Genomic DNA, 13,945 nt, shown 5'->3' with positions numbered 1-13,945 from the left:
CGTGTTCTGTCGTTCCGGTGATGACGTGAAGTCCGTCGTACGTGGACTTAATATACATTCCCTGAAAAACAAACAAGATGCAGTTGTTACGCATTGAGTGCAATAATGTCAGCGGGTTGTAATGTAAACTGCGATCTCACTCACCAGACCCTCGCCCGGTTGGATGTTGGTGATGTTGACTTCTTCCAAACAGGTCATGTGACTCTTTAAGGGGTCGGAGGTCATCCTCATGGTCGAATCACAAATGCCAGTCAAAACCCGTGACTTGAACAAACAGAAAAAATAGTGTTCTTCAGACCAGCGATGTCTAAAGTATTTACGATCAAATTGGACAACTCCTTTACTATCACTTCTTTTGTTTAATGCTATAACAGTTTCCTTTGTATGGGCCTTTATAATCCATTAGCAACAGATTAATATCAAACGTGGCTTGAATAATACTGAACTGAGAGTGAAAGGAAGAGATTGGAGTATTATTGATTTATTAACAGCAAAACAAAAGTGCCAGCGATTGTTTTAATAAAGTATGAAACATCTAACCGTCTGAACCGCACAAATGATGATAAATCTATTAGATGATATACAACCAAGTCATATACAGTAACTTGGCTACAAAAACCTGTTTATGGCTAAATAAAAGTGGCCCCATCTTGTAACCACATGACCGGCTGTTTTAGCAATGGCATCGTTTGGTTGTTTTTGTGATGTCATCGCATTCAACGGACAGGGAAGCCATAGCACAATATGTGGATTAATTACACAATGGGAGACAATGCTAGCTTGTTCCAGAAAGATAAAGCTGACAGGAGGCCACAGCAGCACAGGATGATTTCTCTCAGAGGGATGCTGACATGAGCACTATTCTAATGCACAATTTATCAATGAATTCATGTAATTTGAAAGAAAAACGTGTCTTATTAATGTGTTCAAATAACGCATCTTGTGTTTAGTTAAGGACAACACATCTAGTGTCATGTAAACACCTTCTTCATGTGCGCGTGTCTCCGCGTGTGAAAGATAAACGTCACACGCAGAAGTAAGTGCAAAGTAACGCATAAAAGTCTCGACTAAAGCAGTTGGCAGAGAAACTGTGAAAATAAAAGCTCATAATTAGGGGTGTAATGGTACGTGTATTCGTACCGGACCGTTTCAGTACAGGGCTTTCGGCACGGTCGAATGCAATCTTTTGTGTGCGGAACATAGGTCAATTTTCGTGTTTCCACACAAACATATTAAGTGGCAGAAGTCTCTGGGTTCAGCGCAAGTCTTCTGTCAAACATATAACATAATTCGGCCCGCAGAAAGATTTTTATTTATTTAGTTGTATATTCGTTTGATTATTGATGTAAACGTTTACGGAGCCGCTTACGTGTCGCATCTAAAAGCGTGCGTTAAATGCGTGTCAACGCGCTGACACGCATTGTGCGTGAGAGATTGGCCGTCTTTTGTTGCTACGCAATCATGAGGCACGCTTTCTGTGACAGTAAGAATAACGGATTTTATTTATTATTAATCAGTAATTTTTATATATATATATATATATTATATTTTAATAAAAAGTGTTTAAAAAAGTGTAAACAAATTGTTAAAAAGGGTTTACAGCAATAAACAATATTCAGTTTAATGTTCTCATTTTTTCCCTTACTGTACCGAAAACGAACCGAAACCGTGGCTTCAAAACCGAGGTACGCACCGAACCGTGCGTACCGTTACACCCCTACTCATAATACATTTACAGGTTCTGCAGACTTGATAAGTGATACAACAGTATAGCTTAAGACAGATTTATCGTCAGCTTTTTGAACGACTATTATGTACTATGGTCAGTGACATCACTACCTGCAAGAAACCTGAGAAATCTCCAAGTCCCATGTAAACACAGTTGTCTGCATAGCTGGTTTATTGATTTGCATGTAAACGCATTAAAACGGTTTTCTTTAATAAGCAGATTTTTGATAGTTATCTGCTTATTCTGTGCATGTAAACGCACTCATTATTAGTTTATAATCGGTGTAAGATTGTGCATGTAAACACACTCAACAAGTTTATACTACCATTTTGTCACATATTTTCTAAATTTTAAAGGAATAGTCTACTCATTTTCAATATTAAAATATGTTATTACCTTAACTAAGAATTGTTGATACATCCCTCTATCATCAGTGTGCGTGCACGTAAGCGCTGGAGCGCGCTGCGATGCTTCGATAGCATTTAGCTTAGCCCCATTCATTCAATGGTACCATTTAGAGATAAAGTTAGAAGTGACCAAACACATCAACGTTTTTCCTATTTCAGATTAGTAGTTATACGAGCAAGTTTGGTGGTACAAAATAAAACGTAGCGCTTTTCTAAGCGGATTTAAAAGAGGAGCTACATTTTATGGCGTAATAGCACTTTTGTGAGTACTTCGACTCGGCGCAGTAACACCCTCCCTCTCCCATTATGAGAGTGAAAAGGGGAGCGGACTTTTCAGGCGAGTCGAAGTACTCCCAAAAGTGCTATTACGCCATAAAATATAGTTCCTCTTTTAAATCCGCTTAGAAAAGCGCTACGTTTTATTTTGTACCACCAATTTTGAAGTGGATGACTTCGACTCAGAGCTCAGAATAGATGTGAACTCCCTAAATGTTGTTTAAGAAGTTTGAGATGAGAAGTTCGAGAAGCTGGTATTTTGTACCACCAAACTTGCTTGTATAACTACTCGTCTTAAATAGGAAAAATGTTGATGTGTTTGGTCACTTCTAACTTTATCTCTAAATGGTACCATCGAATGAATGGGGCCAAGCCAAATGCCACCGAAGCGTCGCAGCGCGCCCCAGCGCCCACGTGCACGCACACAGATGATAGAGGGATGTATCAACAATTCTTAGTTAAGGTAATAACATAGTTTAATATTGAAAATGAGTAGACTATTCCTTTAACACCAAAGGGTTGACGTTATCGCGGACGATCAGTGCAAAAGAGACTTAAAATACTCTGTTGATGTTGGACATACAGATATGATTTATACATTTTTCAAAATGTTAAAGTGTCTAGTTTTTTTGTCCACTCCCAAAAAAAAAAACAAAATGAAAAGAAACATGATGCGCGCTCAGCTGTCTTTGTCTGAAGTCCTTTCTGAAACGCGTTGAAAAATTAACTGTAACTTTGGGACTAATTTTCAGACAAACAAAAGATGACTAGTCATTTTATGTAATCTGTAATAGTAAATTCACCAATAAAAAACAAACAAACTATGGAATATTGCAAATATAACTATGGGAATTTTGGTGTCACACAAAAAATAAAAAAAATATAAATTCTCTGTTATATTTTAGCTTTGTTTGTCTCTTGTCGGTTAATCAAGCAGCTTCTCGAACTTCTCATCTCAAACTTCTTAAACAACATTTAGGGAGTTCACATATATTCTGAGCTCGGAGTCATCCACTTCAAAAAAAATTTTTTTTTTAAATATAATATTAGTTTACGATTTCAGATCAAAAGGTTTTTTAGATCATGAGAAAAGTTGAGTTGAGTCTGAAGTTTTGACTGGTGGTTTACGAGGAGGAACATTCCTTAATGGATGCTATAGGGGACAGACTGCGTTATCTACCACAAAGACGCTCTCATGCTTCCTGAGGAAAACATCTTAACGCATCACTAACCACACAACAGAAGTCCATTCATACTCACAGTTAACCCAAATTATCACAGATAACGTCTAAATATCTGACAGATAAGTTTCCCTGCTGGGAATTTATGAATAAACTGTGTGTAAAACACCTTTATACTTACCACTTCTAATATCTTCTCCTCCATTTCAAACACGGTGCAGTCCTGCAATTAAAAAGGGAGGATTCGCATTGAGATGCCACACTGTGTTGAGTTCCCATAGGAAAATAACATGAACTTTAGACACCGTAAGTATGTAAGAAATGTGAGGGTTTCAATCAGAATGCGCTGACAATTACAGAAGAGTTTACTGTCGCTGACTTGAAATGATGTGATTTAAAAACACGTTTGACAGTATAATTGATGCAGAGGGTTCAGGGCTGCGGCTCTTCAGAGCTAAATGTGACTATGATGAACACAACAGCCAAGACATCCATCATACTTAAGAGTCACCATGTCTGGAGAGCGAGCTCAGGCTTAGTGGAAACACATGTTTTTCTTAAGACATGTCTTTAGTTGCTTTAACATATACTACTGTTCAACAAAGGTCAAAGTGCATTTACAGGTATTCGCCAAAGGGTAAATGACCATTTCTGCTTACATTTTTCTTCAACTTGTTTCACAACACAAAACTTCCGCCCAGTGCAAAATTAGAATTTGTGACCCCTGTCAGTGAAATCTTAATATTGAGATTAGGAGCATCAAAGTTTGATTTTATTCATTGGTTTTAAAGGTGCCAAAGAATGCATTGAATATAACAGCCACATTCTGACAGTAACATAGTTTTTATTAAAAAATACAGTAATATATTATAGAAAACAATGGGTCTCATTCACTTAGCATGCGTATGCACAAATTTGTGCGTGAGATGTGCGTACGGATGTCTTCACGAACAAATCATGATTCAACAAGAACTTTCGTATCAAAATGTCTTCTAAATGTACGCAAAAATTCAAGAAAACCTAAAACCACTAGTACGCAATAATCACGTAATCAAAAAATAGGATATAATTAAAATGTTTATAATAATGTTGATATATAAAATTTACATGATTATATTTTATATTATAATATTTTCTGTGTTATATATATATATTATTAAATATAATCTTTATTATTATTATTATTATGTACATTATATGAAATATTATTATAGCCTACTTATTTTTTCTAAACATATAAAGAAGATGCGCGTAATGACAAATCTTCACGCTTTCCTTCCTCACTTTTTAAATCTTTATTTGAAAGTGTCTGCTTGTATACGTCATGTAAATGTAATGAGAAGTCCAAACGTCGAGCTGGTTTGGGTGTGTGTTTTATGCAAATTACCAACCTTGTGCACTAACGTAAGGACAAGTATAAGAACAAACTCATGTATGTGTGTACGTATGTTTTGTGAATTAAGCGGAAAGTTTTCGTGAGAAGTTAAAGTGTGCGTATAAATACGAAAAACGTACGCAATTATTAGGGAATGAGACCCAATGCATTTTGGGGAATATTTTGCATTTTAAGAAACTACCATTAATTTACAGCCAAAACAGTTATCTAATCTTTTCATGTATTACTTTTTTTAACTGTAATATGTAATGCATTGTGGGCTGTGTTAACCCCTTCAGACCCTGCTTCAATAGTTTTTTGTTTGTTTAGTCCAATACAAATTCTTGTTTCTATTGTTTTAATAATGCATCACATGTTAATGCTAACCTCATGGTCTTGCCCCTGTTGTATTTGTATTAAGTTACATTTTTGTACAACACAGGATTTTTTAAATTTCCATCCCAGTGGACACGCAGTCTTAAAAAGTATAAAAACATGTTTCAACAGTGGCGTCCAGTGACTTCTTTTTTGAGGGTGAACGACGTAAAGCTCGTCAAACATGTATTTAGCTCTGCATAATCTGTTAAATCATTCTCTGATATCTACATAGCACGTATTAAAGGTGGAGTGCACAATGTTTGAAAGCCAATGTTGACATCTGAAATCACCTAACCCAATAGAATCTGGACCTTCTTTTGATAGACACATAAGCAACCCCGGCAAGGATGTCGGTTAGTAGACACGCCCCTTACTGCTGATTGGCTACAAGTGTGTTTTGTTAGTCGGCCCGACTCCCTTTTCCAAAGTGTTTTTCAAACATTGTGCACTCCGCCTTTAAGTGCAAAAATTATCCATAGGCGGTTTTACGTCCATTTACAACCCTAGAATTTTCCTTTAGAATAAAATGGTCTATTATTATCTTATTTGAAAGTGTCATGAATAATAATGTTGAGCTCTGCTCTGATTGGCTGTTTCTCATAGCAGCTCCTTCAGTAGCTTTGTGTGTGTGTAAACAGATCTTATGTTTGAGTCTGTATCAGACAAAAATAGGGAATATGAGAAATAATCGCTTTTTTTATTGTTTAGAGATTGTGTCTAAGTTGTAAGCTTGGCCGTTTCTCAATATGCGTTCTTGTCTGTACTTGTGTTCTTGTGGACTTGTGAAACGTCATCAGTCGCGGTCCAAGTACTGTTCCAAATCAAAGTTCGCAACAAGCCCAAGTTCACATAAAATCCCCGGACGTGTTCTTGATCCGCCCATTTTATCGAGGATGCATCAGAGAAGACTTGTGTTTTGACTTATGACAGCGAAGTTTCCCAGAATCCATTTCGCGTCAGGAGTTCGTTCTTCGGAGCCTGAACTTGCAAGTTCGAACTACGAAGGACACAAGTCCGAGTTTGGCATACTTGGTATTGAGAAACGGCCCTTGTGTTTTTTTTAGTATGGACCTGCGACACGTAACTGTAACGCCCATAGTAGAAATTAAATAGCATTAACTAGCATATAGCGCTAACTCAACAGTCACAACTTTGTTTTTAGCATTGTAACAACATTGTAATTAATTTAATGTTAGGGACGTACATCACGACTGTAAAAGTTGGTGTTATGTTGAGATCAGTTTTCCAGCGTTTTTTTGCATGCACAAGGTTTACATAAGAAGGAGGAAACACAGGCTCACAATATGCCAATCCCTTACAAAAATTAACCAATTTTTTATGGTAAAAGTGTATTAACCATACTATTAGCAAAACTTTACAGTAAACATGTTTTTTTGGTAAGGGTTATTAACTCTTATTATTTATCTATGCATAGGTAAATACAGTTTTACATTCTACGGCACCTTTAATCTTTGACATGATCTTACTCAGTCAATATTAAAGATATCAAGTTTATATTTTCACAGAATGTTCTTTATGAATGATGATTTTATGTAGAAAACAGTACAAATGACTTTTGCTGGGTTTTCACAGGCAGGGTCACATTTATAAAAACAGGTACACTAGATGGACTCTTCATGAGAGTATAATTCTGATTATGAATTCCTCAGTATGTTTGTAAAAACTACTGATGGACAGAAGTAACGCAAACCTTCTGAACAGTTGTGGTCAGTTCCAGGCAGAGCTGAATGATTTTGTTTTTGGTCGAGGCGAAATCACTGATGCCTGTCAGCGGAGTCCTGCAAGACAGACAAACAGACCGGAGCGTGACTCTTTCAAATATTCATGATGCGTTTCAACGTCTGTCAGTTCTGGAATGTGCATCAAGTCCAAACACGAGTTAAACCTATATGTACGTGTGTGTTAACTGTCTGTCTGTCTTTATGACACCACTGGAAAAGATTCAAGAAGCCAAAACAATAATTGCTGGGACAGCTGCCAATGAAAAACATTTAATTGGCAAAAACATCATTAAATGTTCAGTTACTGTTATGTGAAGAATGCCTGTTACTATTTCTTAACGTTAAAAAGTGGTTTAACCGATTCCTGTCAAGCAAGTAAAGCGCGTCTATAAAACAGAAAGTGTGTGTAAATCTTCTGTACCTGTCAAGCCAAGCCAGCATTGCTTTGGCAGCTCCTATCAGCTCCACTACAGCGGTGAGGAACTTGTTGGGTGGTTTGCTTGGGCTTCCTCCATCATAAGAAGGGTTTCTCCGGCGCTCTGACGCACAGTTGTGCAAGTTATTGGACGTTGCCCGCATCTGACCTACCAGACTCTTCAGGTTATCCGTCTCAACGCCACAGTTCTACAAAAAAACACAAATCTGTCAGGTATTATAAATCAAACTACATTTTGATAGGCAGCTGTCAGTGGTCCCTTACAAAAAATAACCATGGTTTTGCTAATAGTAATCAATACACCAAAAAACATGGGTAATAAACTTTTACCACTAAAAAACATGGTTAAAGGAATATTCCATTTTCTTAAAAGAAAAATCCAGATAATTTACTCACCACCATGTCATCCAAAATGTTGATGTCTTTCTTTGTTCAGTCGAGAAGAAATTATGTTTTTTGAGGAAAACATTGCAGGATTTTTCTCATTTTAATAGACTTTAATAGACACCAACAATTAACACTTAACTCAACACGTAACAGTTTTTTTCAACGGAGTTTCAAATTACTATAAACAATCCCAAACGAGGCATAAGGGTCTTGTCTAGCAGAACGATTGTCGTTTTTGACAATAAAAGTAGCAAATGCTTTTGAGGCGCAACTTCTCGTTTAGATCCGGTCGTCATGCGCTAGCGTGACCCGACGCAATACGTCATGACGTCAAGAGGTCACAGAAGACGAACGCGAAACTCCGCCCCAGTGTTTACAAGTGTGTTGAAAGAGGACCGTTTCTACGTTGTTGTATGTCAACTGATACTAATTAATGTCTTTGTGTCAGTTTATTGTTTAAAATGGTCCGCAAATGTGCGTTTTATATATGTAACACGTGACCTTCCTACGTCACTACGCATTTACATTAGGTCGCGCTGGACCTGACCTAAACAAAAATTTTTGCTTTAAAAGTGTATATTTGTTATTTTTATTGTTTCACTAGAAAAGACCCTTATGCCTCGTTTGGGATTGTTTATAGTCCTTTGAAACTCCGTTGAAAAAAACTGTTAAGTGTTGAGTTAAGTATTAATTGTTGTTGGTGTCTATTAAAGTCCATTAAAATGAGAAAAATCCTGCAATGTTTTCCTCAACTGAACAAAGAAATACATCAACATTTACATTATCTGGATTTTTCTTTTAAGAAAATGGAATATTCCTTTAATTTTCAATGGGTTGCAGGTGGGTTGGTTATAAGTCAACGTCAAAAAAGACCACACTTGATACTTATTGTATAGTTATGTATATTCATCAACTAAATTTACTTATACATTGAGGTATTTAGCAAATTTGGCATTTAGCTTTAATCTTAAAGCGAGGAAAACAGGAAAAGTGCCGTAGTCAGAAGTTTAACCAATCTTTGGGAAATGTCCCATAGTGTCCGAAAAAGTGATACATATCATTTAAGTAGATTACAATCTTCTATTAAAACGCGCAATAATGCAATTATGTTTTTTGTATTTTTAGTGTAAGGCTGCTTGATGCAAGATTGTAAAAAGTGCTACATAAATAAACTTGAATTGAATCATAGGAATTTTTTAATACACTTTAACCCAAGCTTATCAAGTGCTACACAGTTACCAAATGTATCTTTCACTACAAAGCATGCCGGTGATATGACATGTGAAGTTGCTGGTATTTCTCATGCCATGTGACGTTGGCTAAAGCATTCAGGTCATTCCCACAACCTTTCCGGCTAAATGTCCCATCACATTCCATCACAGCGGTCACAGTCGATGCATGATCACGGCCTTTGCCCCGACTTCAAAGAAATTCCTGAACGCCATTTCTGTGTTATATGCACATAAAGCTTAATGCTTTAAATAAAAAATGTGAATATTGAAAGACATTTGACATGTTTTTTTGTAAAAAAGCATTTTTTTAGGTTTAGGTTTTTATGTTTAGGTTTAGTAATTTCACTTTAATGGCGATGAAAAGTTTATTAGTTAGTAATAAGTCATTTAGTCTTTTATTAGTATTTAAAGGGATGGTTCAATGGTATTTCAAGCATTCTGACTTATTAACACAGTTTCCTCATGCTAAACGTAGGCAAAGTGTCAAAAAAGCAGTTGTGCGTGTTACAGAGTATTTCTGTGCCGAATGCACTTCGCCAGGGTTCGTACAAGTTTCAGAAAGTTTTTTTCGATTACGGGTCCAGCTGACGTTTCAGGGGTTTCTATACATATCACTTCTTTATATGGGCACTTCCCCCGGAAAACCCCGCCCACCCGTCAATCAGCGGGAGACGCTAGAAATTACAAACATCACATCACGCAACAGCTTTGTTCAATTTCAAAACTCAACAATGAAGAAGTGTGTTTTTGGATGTAAGAAGAAGAAAGCCAGCCTTATGAAAACAATGGATATAGTTTATTATCCGGGGTAGCAGCGGAGTTTTGCATGTGTGTTTGATGTGCTGGATTTCATTGAAAAGTCCCAACCGGGTCATGACGAGTTGCACGCGGTAAGTAAGACTTCTGTGTTATGTTGGAAATAGGCGCGTGCATATTATATAAATGACACGAACATGTAGTGAATCATAAGTTATAAGTGTTGTATAGTGTTGCATGACTCGTACTCGCTCCTCCCGCAATAGTAACTCCTCCTTCTTCATTTTTTCGTACGTTATCGGAAAGAATCAGTAAAGCTAATCTTTCTTTTATAAAACTGATTAAACTAAAGACTCTTCAGAGATATAAAGGATGTAATACTACTCTATAGGTACTCCAGATTAACATCAGAAATGCAAAAACAACGTGTGTTACGTGAGCTTTAAAGGGGTCATAGGGTGAAAATCTGACTTTTTCCATGTTTAAGTGTAATAATCGAGTCCCCAGTGCTTCTATCAACCTAGAAAATGTGATAAAGATCAACCCAGTAACTTAATTTGATTAAGCCATTTTCTACAAGCACATGAAAAATTAGGTCGTTCAGATTTTGCCTGTTTTGTGAGGTAGGCAGCAAGGCGAATTACAATAATACCGCCTCCTTTATCTGCACTATCCAACCACAGCACTGCCATTTAGTGCAGAGTGAAAGAGAGAAAGAAAACAATTCACAGCACAACTGAGTTTCAACTACAACAAACCACCATCATTGTGATCAGTGTTTGCATTTCATCGGCTCATTTGCATTTTAAAGGACACACCCAAAAATGGCACACACTGTAAAAAAACTCCGTAGAAATTTCAATGTTATTGCAGCTGGGTTGCCGGTAACTCACCGCAGATCAAAATTCATGCCATTCACCGGCAAGAGTTTGTTCAAAGCCAAATAAATCCTAAACACCAACAAGTCCCTATCTTTACAGAACAAAACCATACAACAACAGCCTCATGCAAAGCATTCTGGGAACCAGAAATCATCATCAACCTTTTTCTGTTTTTTGCTTCAGATTTTGTTTCCCAGAATGTTTTGCTTGATGCTGTCCTTTAGTTTCACCCTGTAAAGACAAAGACCTGTAAATGTTCAATGTTCATTTAACTTTGAACAAAATGTTGCCAGTAAATAACACAAATCCAAATCTACGGTAAATTACCGGCAACTCAGCTGCAATTTCTACGGATTTTTTTTTACAGTGCACTTTTTCTCAGGCCTACAAATTTGCGATTTTAACATGGTGTAATTAATTATCTGTGGGGTATTTTGAGCTTCAACTTCACATACACACTCTGGGGACACCAAAGATTTATTTTACCTCATAATATGACCCCTTTAACAAATTTGATTTTCTTTCACTGCAAAACCCTCTAAGTGCATGTTGTAATTCTCTTGCCAAACAAAAGCAAAGTGTCAAAAAAGCAGTTGAGCTTGTGACGGAGCATTTCAGGGCCAAACTCACACCTCCTATTTCCAACAAGTTTCTGAAAGTTTTTTTTTGAACATTGGTACCCCTTACATACCCTGGATACCCGTTACTATCATATTCCTATTATGGCCATTCCCCCAAAAAACACGGCACACATCAATCAGAGTGAGAACGACGAGGATGCTCATTAGCAATGTTTCTTCGAGTAGAAGTCACAAGGATCACTTCACGCGACAGATTTGCTTTATTTAAATAAAGACATTGTAATTCACTGCATGTGTACAAATATAAATAATTTTTAATACAGCTGCCGAACAAATTAAGAGACCATTTCAGTTTTGCCTTTTATCATAATTTCTACATGTAGCCTATTGTGACCATTTCAGTCCAGTGTCTGTTGACTTCCAACAGCAAACCTCAGGAGTGACATAAAGTCACCCCAATTTAATTTTTTTTTTTTTTACTTAAAGCAACACTAAATAGTTTTTTTACCTTGAAATAATGTCTCTAAAATTATTTCAGTGATAGAACAACTTTTAACTGGACAAATTGTACTGTTGCTGCAACCTGAGCAGCCTCCTAGCTGCTACAAGCACACTCTGAAAGTCGAGGTGGAGGGTAGGAAACACAGCCCCGCCCCTCCCCCTGCCTGCAGAAGAGTGTCTGATACCAGGCTCTGTTGCGCTTTTCAACCACATGGGGAAGCTGTAAGTCATTTTTACATGGAAACTACATAGTGTTGCTTTAAACACATACCTATAAGCAGCACATTTAGATAAACTGTCTCTTTTTTTTCTGTGGCTGTATATTTTAAATTAAAGATGTAACTTCTTAAAGGTACTACCCTTGAGTACTAATAAAGATAAAGTCTAAGCCTAAAAGTCAACCTTTACATCTTTATTTCTGCTCAAAATGACGTCTGTTATTCTGTGTTGATACTATCATATTCAAAAAGGTGGTCATCTGAATGTTTTAAACAGTTACTGGTGGGCCGTAAGTTGCAAACGTTTGGGAACCCTGCTTTAGCATATAGACAGATGTTACGTGCAATATTTGCGCATTTTGGAGATAAAAACATTTTACGTACTGTATGAATCACCTGACATTTACCTTCATGTTTGTTACCTCGATTCAAATTCATAAACTGAATGAAAACTTTAAAGGCCTTCTTAGTTCAATTCTTCGCACAGCCCTAATGTTAAAAAAAGAACGTTTTTTATTACACTCAACTGCACTGGAATTAAGCCAGAAAGAGTTGGAGACTTCAGCACGTTCTCAAACTCTCCTGAAAGTGACTAAACATGTCCACAGACGTGACAGACGCAGAGTTTAGGATGAAACAGAGTCAAACCGCCTGCCGGAAGCTACTGGAACAATGGCGTGACATATTTTCCTGCAGTACTTTACTGTGTGTTTGTCTGTATGTGTGACAGGTGGGTGGGTCACATCTGTTTCCTGTCCAATGAGAGATATCTTCCAGGACATTCTGACCAGGAGTGACCTCTCAATAGATTCACACCGCAATGTCTGTTACACATCACAGCTTTTAGGTTCCCTGCTCACTGCCTTAAACAGGTGACGTTTAAAGAAAGAGTCACATACGGTAATTCACACAATATTTTCTCAGAGGAAACCCAAACTGATAACATGCATACTACTATTCAAAGGCTGAGTGTCATTTATTCTTTATTTATGGTTTTATTCACATTTTATAACAGTAAATGCATTAAAACTGTAACAAATTATGACAAACTATGTTATATTTTAACATCTTTAAATTAGCCCCCCTTTTCCCAAAATCTGTAGAGATGCTCTCGTCAATTAAAATCGAGCATCTTGTCTCAGTTTGTATCTACTCATGGAGCGGCCGGTCTCCTATTATAATGGCCCGTGTAAGTCTCCTGTCCTGACAGAATGAAGTTTGAATGGACACAGTGGACACTGTTTGTTCCAGCTGACCCTCCCTATTCATATTCAACACAATGTTAGGACAGAGCTGCGGCGAGCACGGGTTCAATGATAACAATCAGTACTGCCTCCGTACACAAACACACAGACTCTCTTATGATGCACTCTCTCTGTGTTTTATTTACGTAGTTACTATATGCAATCTTTTTTTAAAGTGCGCTTTTAGCTACTGACACTTTCCAGAAGAGCAGGGAAGGTCAGAGGAAATCTTGGGAAGGAAGTGAGCAAAAACAGCTGATTGGAATGCCTGGAAATCTCTCTGATTTCCTGTTCAGCAGAGCCTCCACCTATAACAAAGCCCAAACGGTGGAGAAACTTCTCGTCTTGGGTTAGACAAACTCTGTTTGTGTTTGAATATTTAGCTTCCTGAGTCAAAATAAGTTCTTGTTTTTAATATATATTTATGTGGCATAATTAACATTTAAGGCTACAACGAAATTTCACACATGCCTGACAAAGTTACTCATGTGTGCCTGGCCATTAGATGGCGATGTTACTTTGTAAAAAAGCAATACACGCTTGCGCACATACGCATTCATCTACATAGTAATAAATGTAAAAATATGTTTTGACGGACAATAAGCTAGGTTTATTACAACA

At 37.1% G+C, this 13,945-nt stretch overlaps 1 protein-coding gene across 1 annotated transcript in view; it reads right to left on the bottom strand.

Annotated features, from left to right (window-relative positions):
• ipcef1 (interaction protein for cytohesin exchange factors 1) overlaps positions 1 to 13,945 on the bottom strand; it is a 73,473-nt gene that overhangs the window by 34,196 nt on the left and 25,332 nt on the right. Inside the window, exons 3-7 of the mRNA XM_073855447.1 lie at positions 7,510 to 7,712; positions 7,058 to 7,145; positions 3,775 to 3,816; positions 145 to 264; positions 2 to 61 (exon numbers count right to left, since the gene is read on the bottom strand). Of these exons, the coding sequence (XP_073711548.1) occupies positions 2 to 61; positions 145 to 264; positions 3,775 to 3,816; positions 7,058 to 7,145; positions 7,510 to 7,712 (513 nt within the window). The remainder of the gene's footprint in view (position 1; positions 62 to 144; positions 265 to 3,774; positions 3,817 to 7,057; positions 7,146 to 7,509; positions 7,713 to 13,945) is intronic.

Source organism: Misgurnus anguillicaudatus, chromosome 18 (genome assembly GCF_027580225.2).
Source record: "Misgurnus anguillicaudatus chromosome 18, ASM2758022v2, whole genome shotgun sequence".
Classification (NCBI taxonomy): domain Eukaryota; kingdom Metazoa; phylum Chordata; class Actinopteri; order Cypriniformes; family Cobitidae; genus Misgurnus; species Misgurnus anguillicaudatus.
This window is presented reverse-complemented; position numbering and strand designations above follow the sequence as displayed.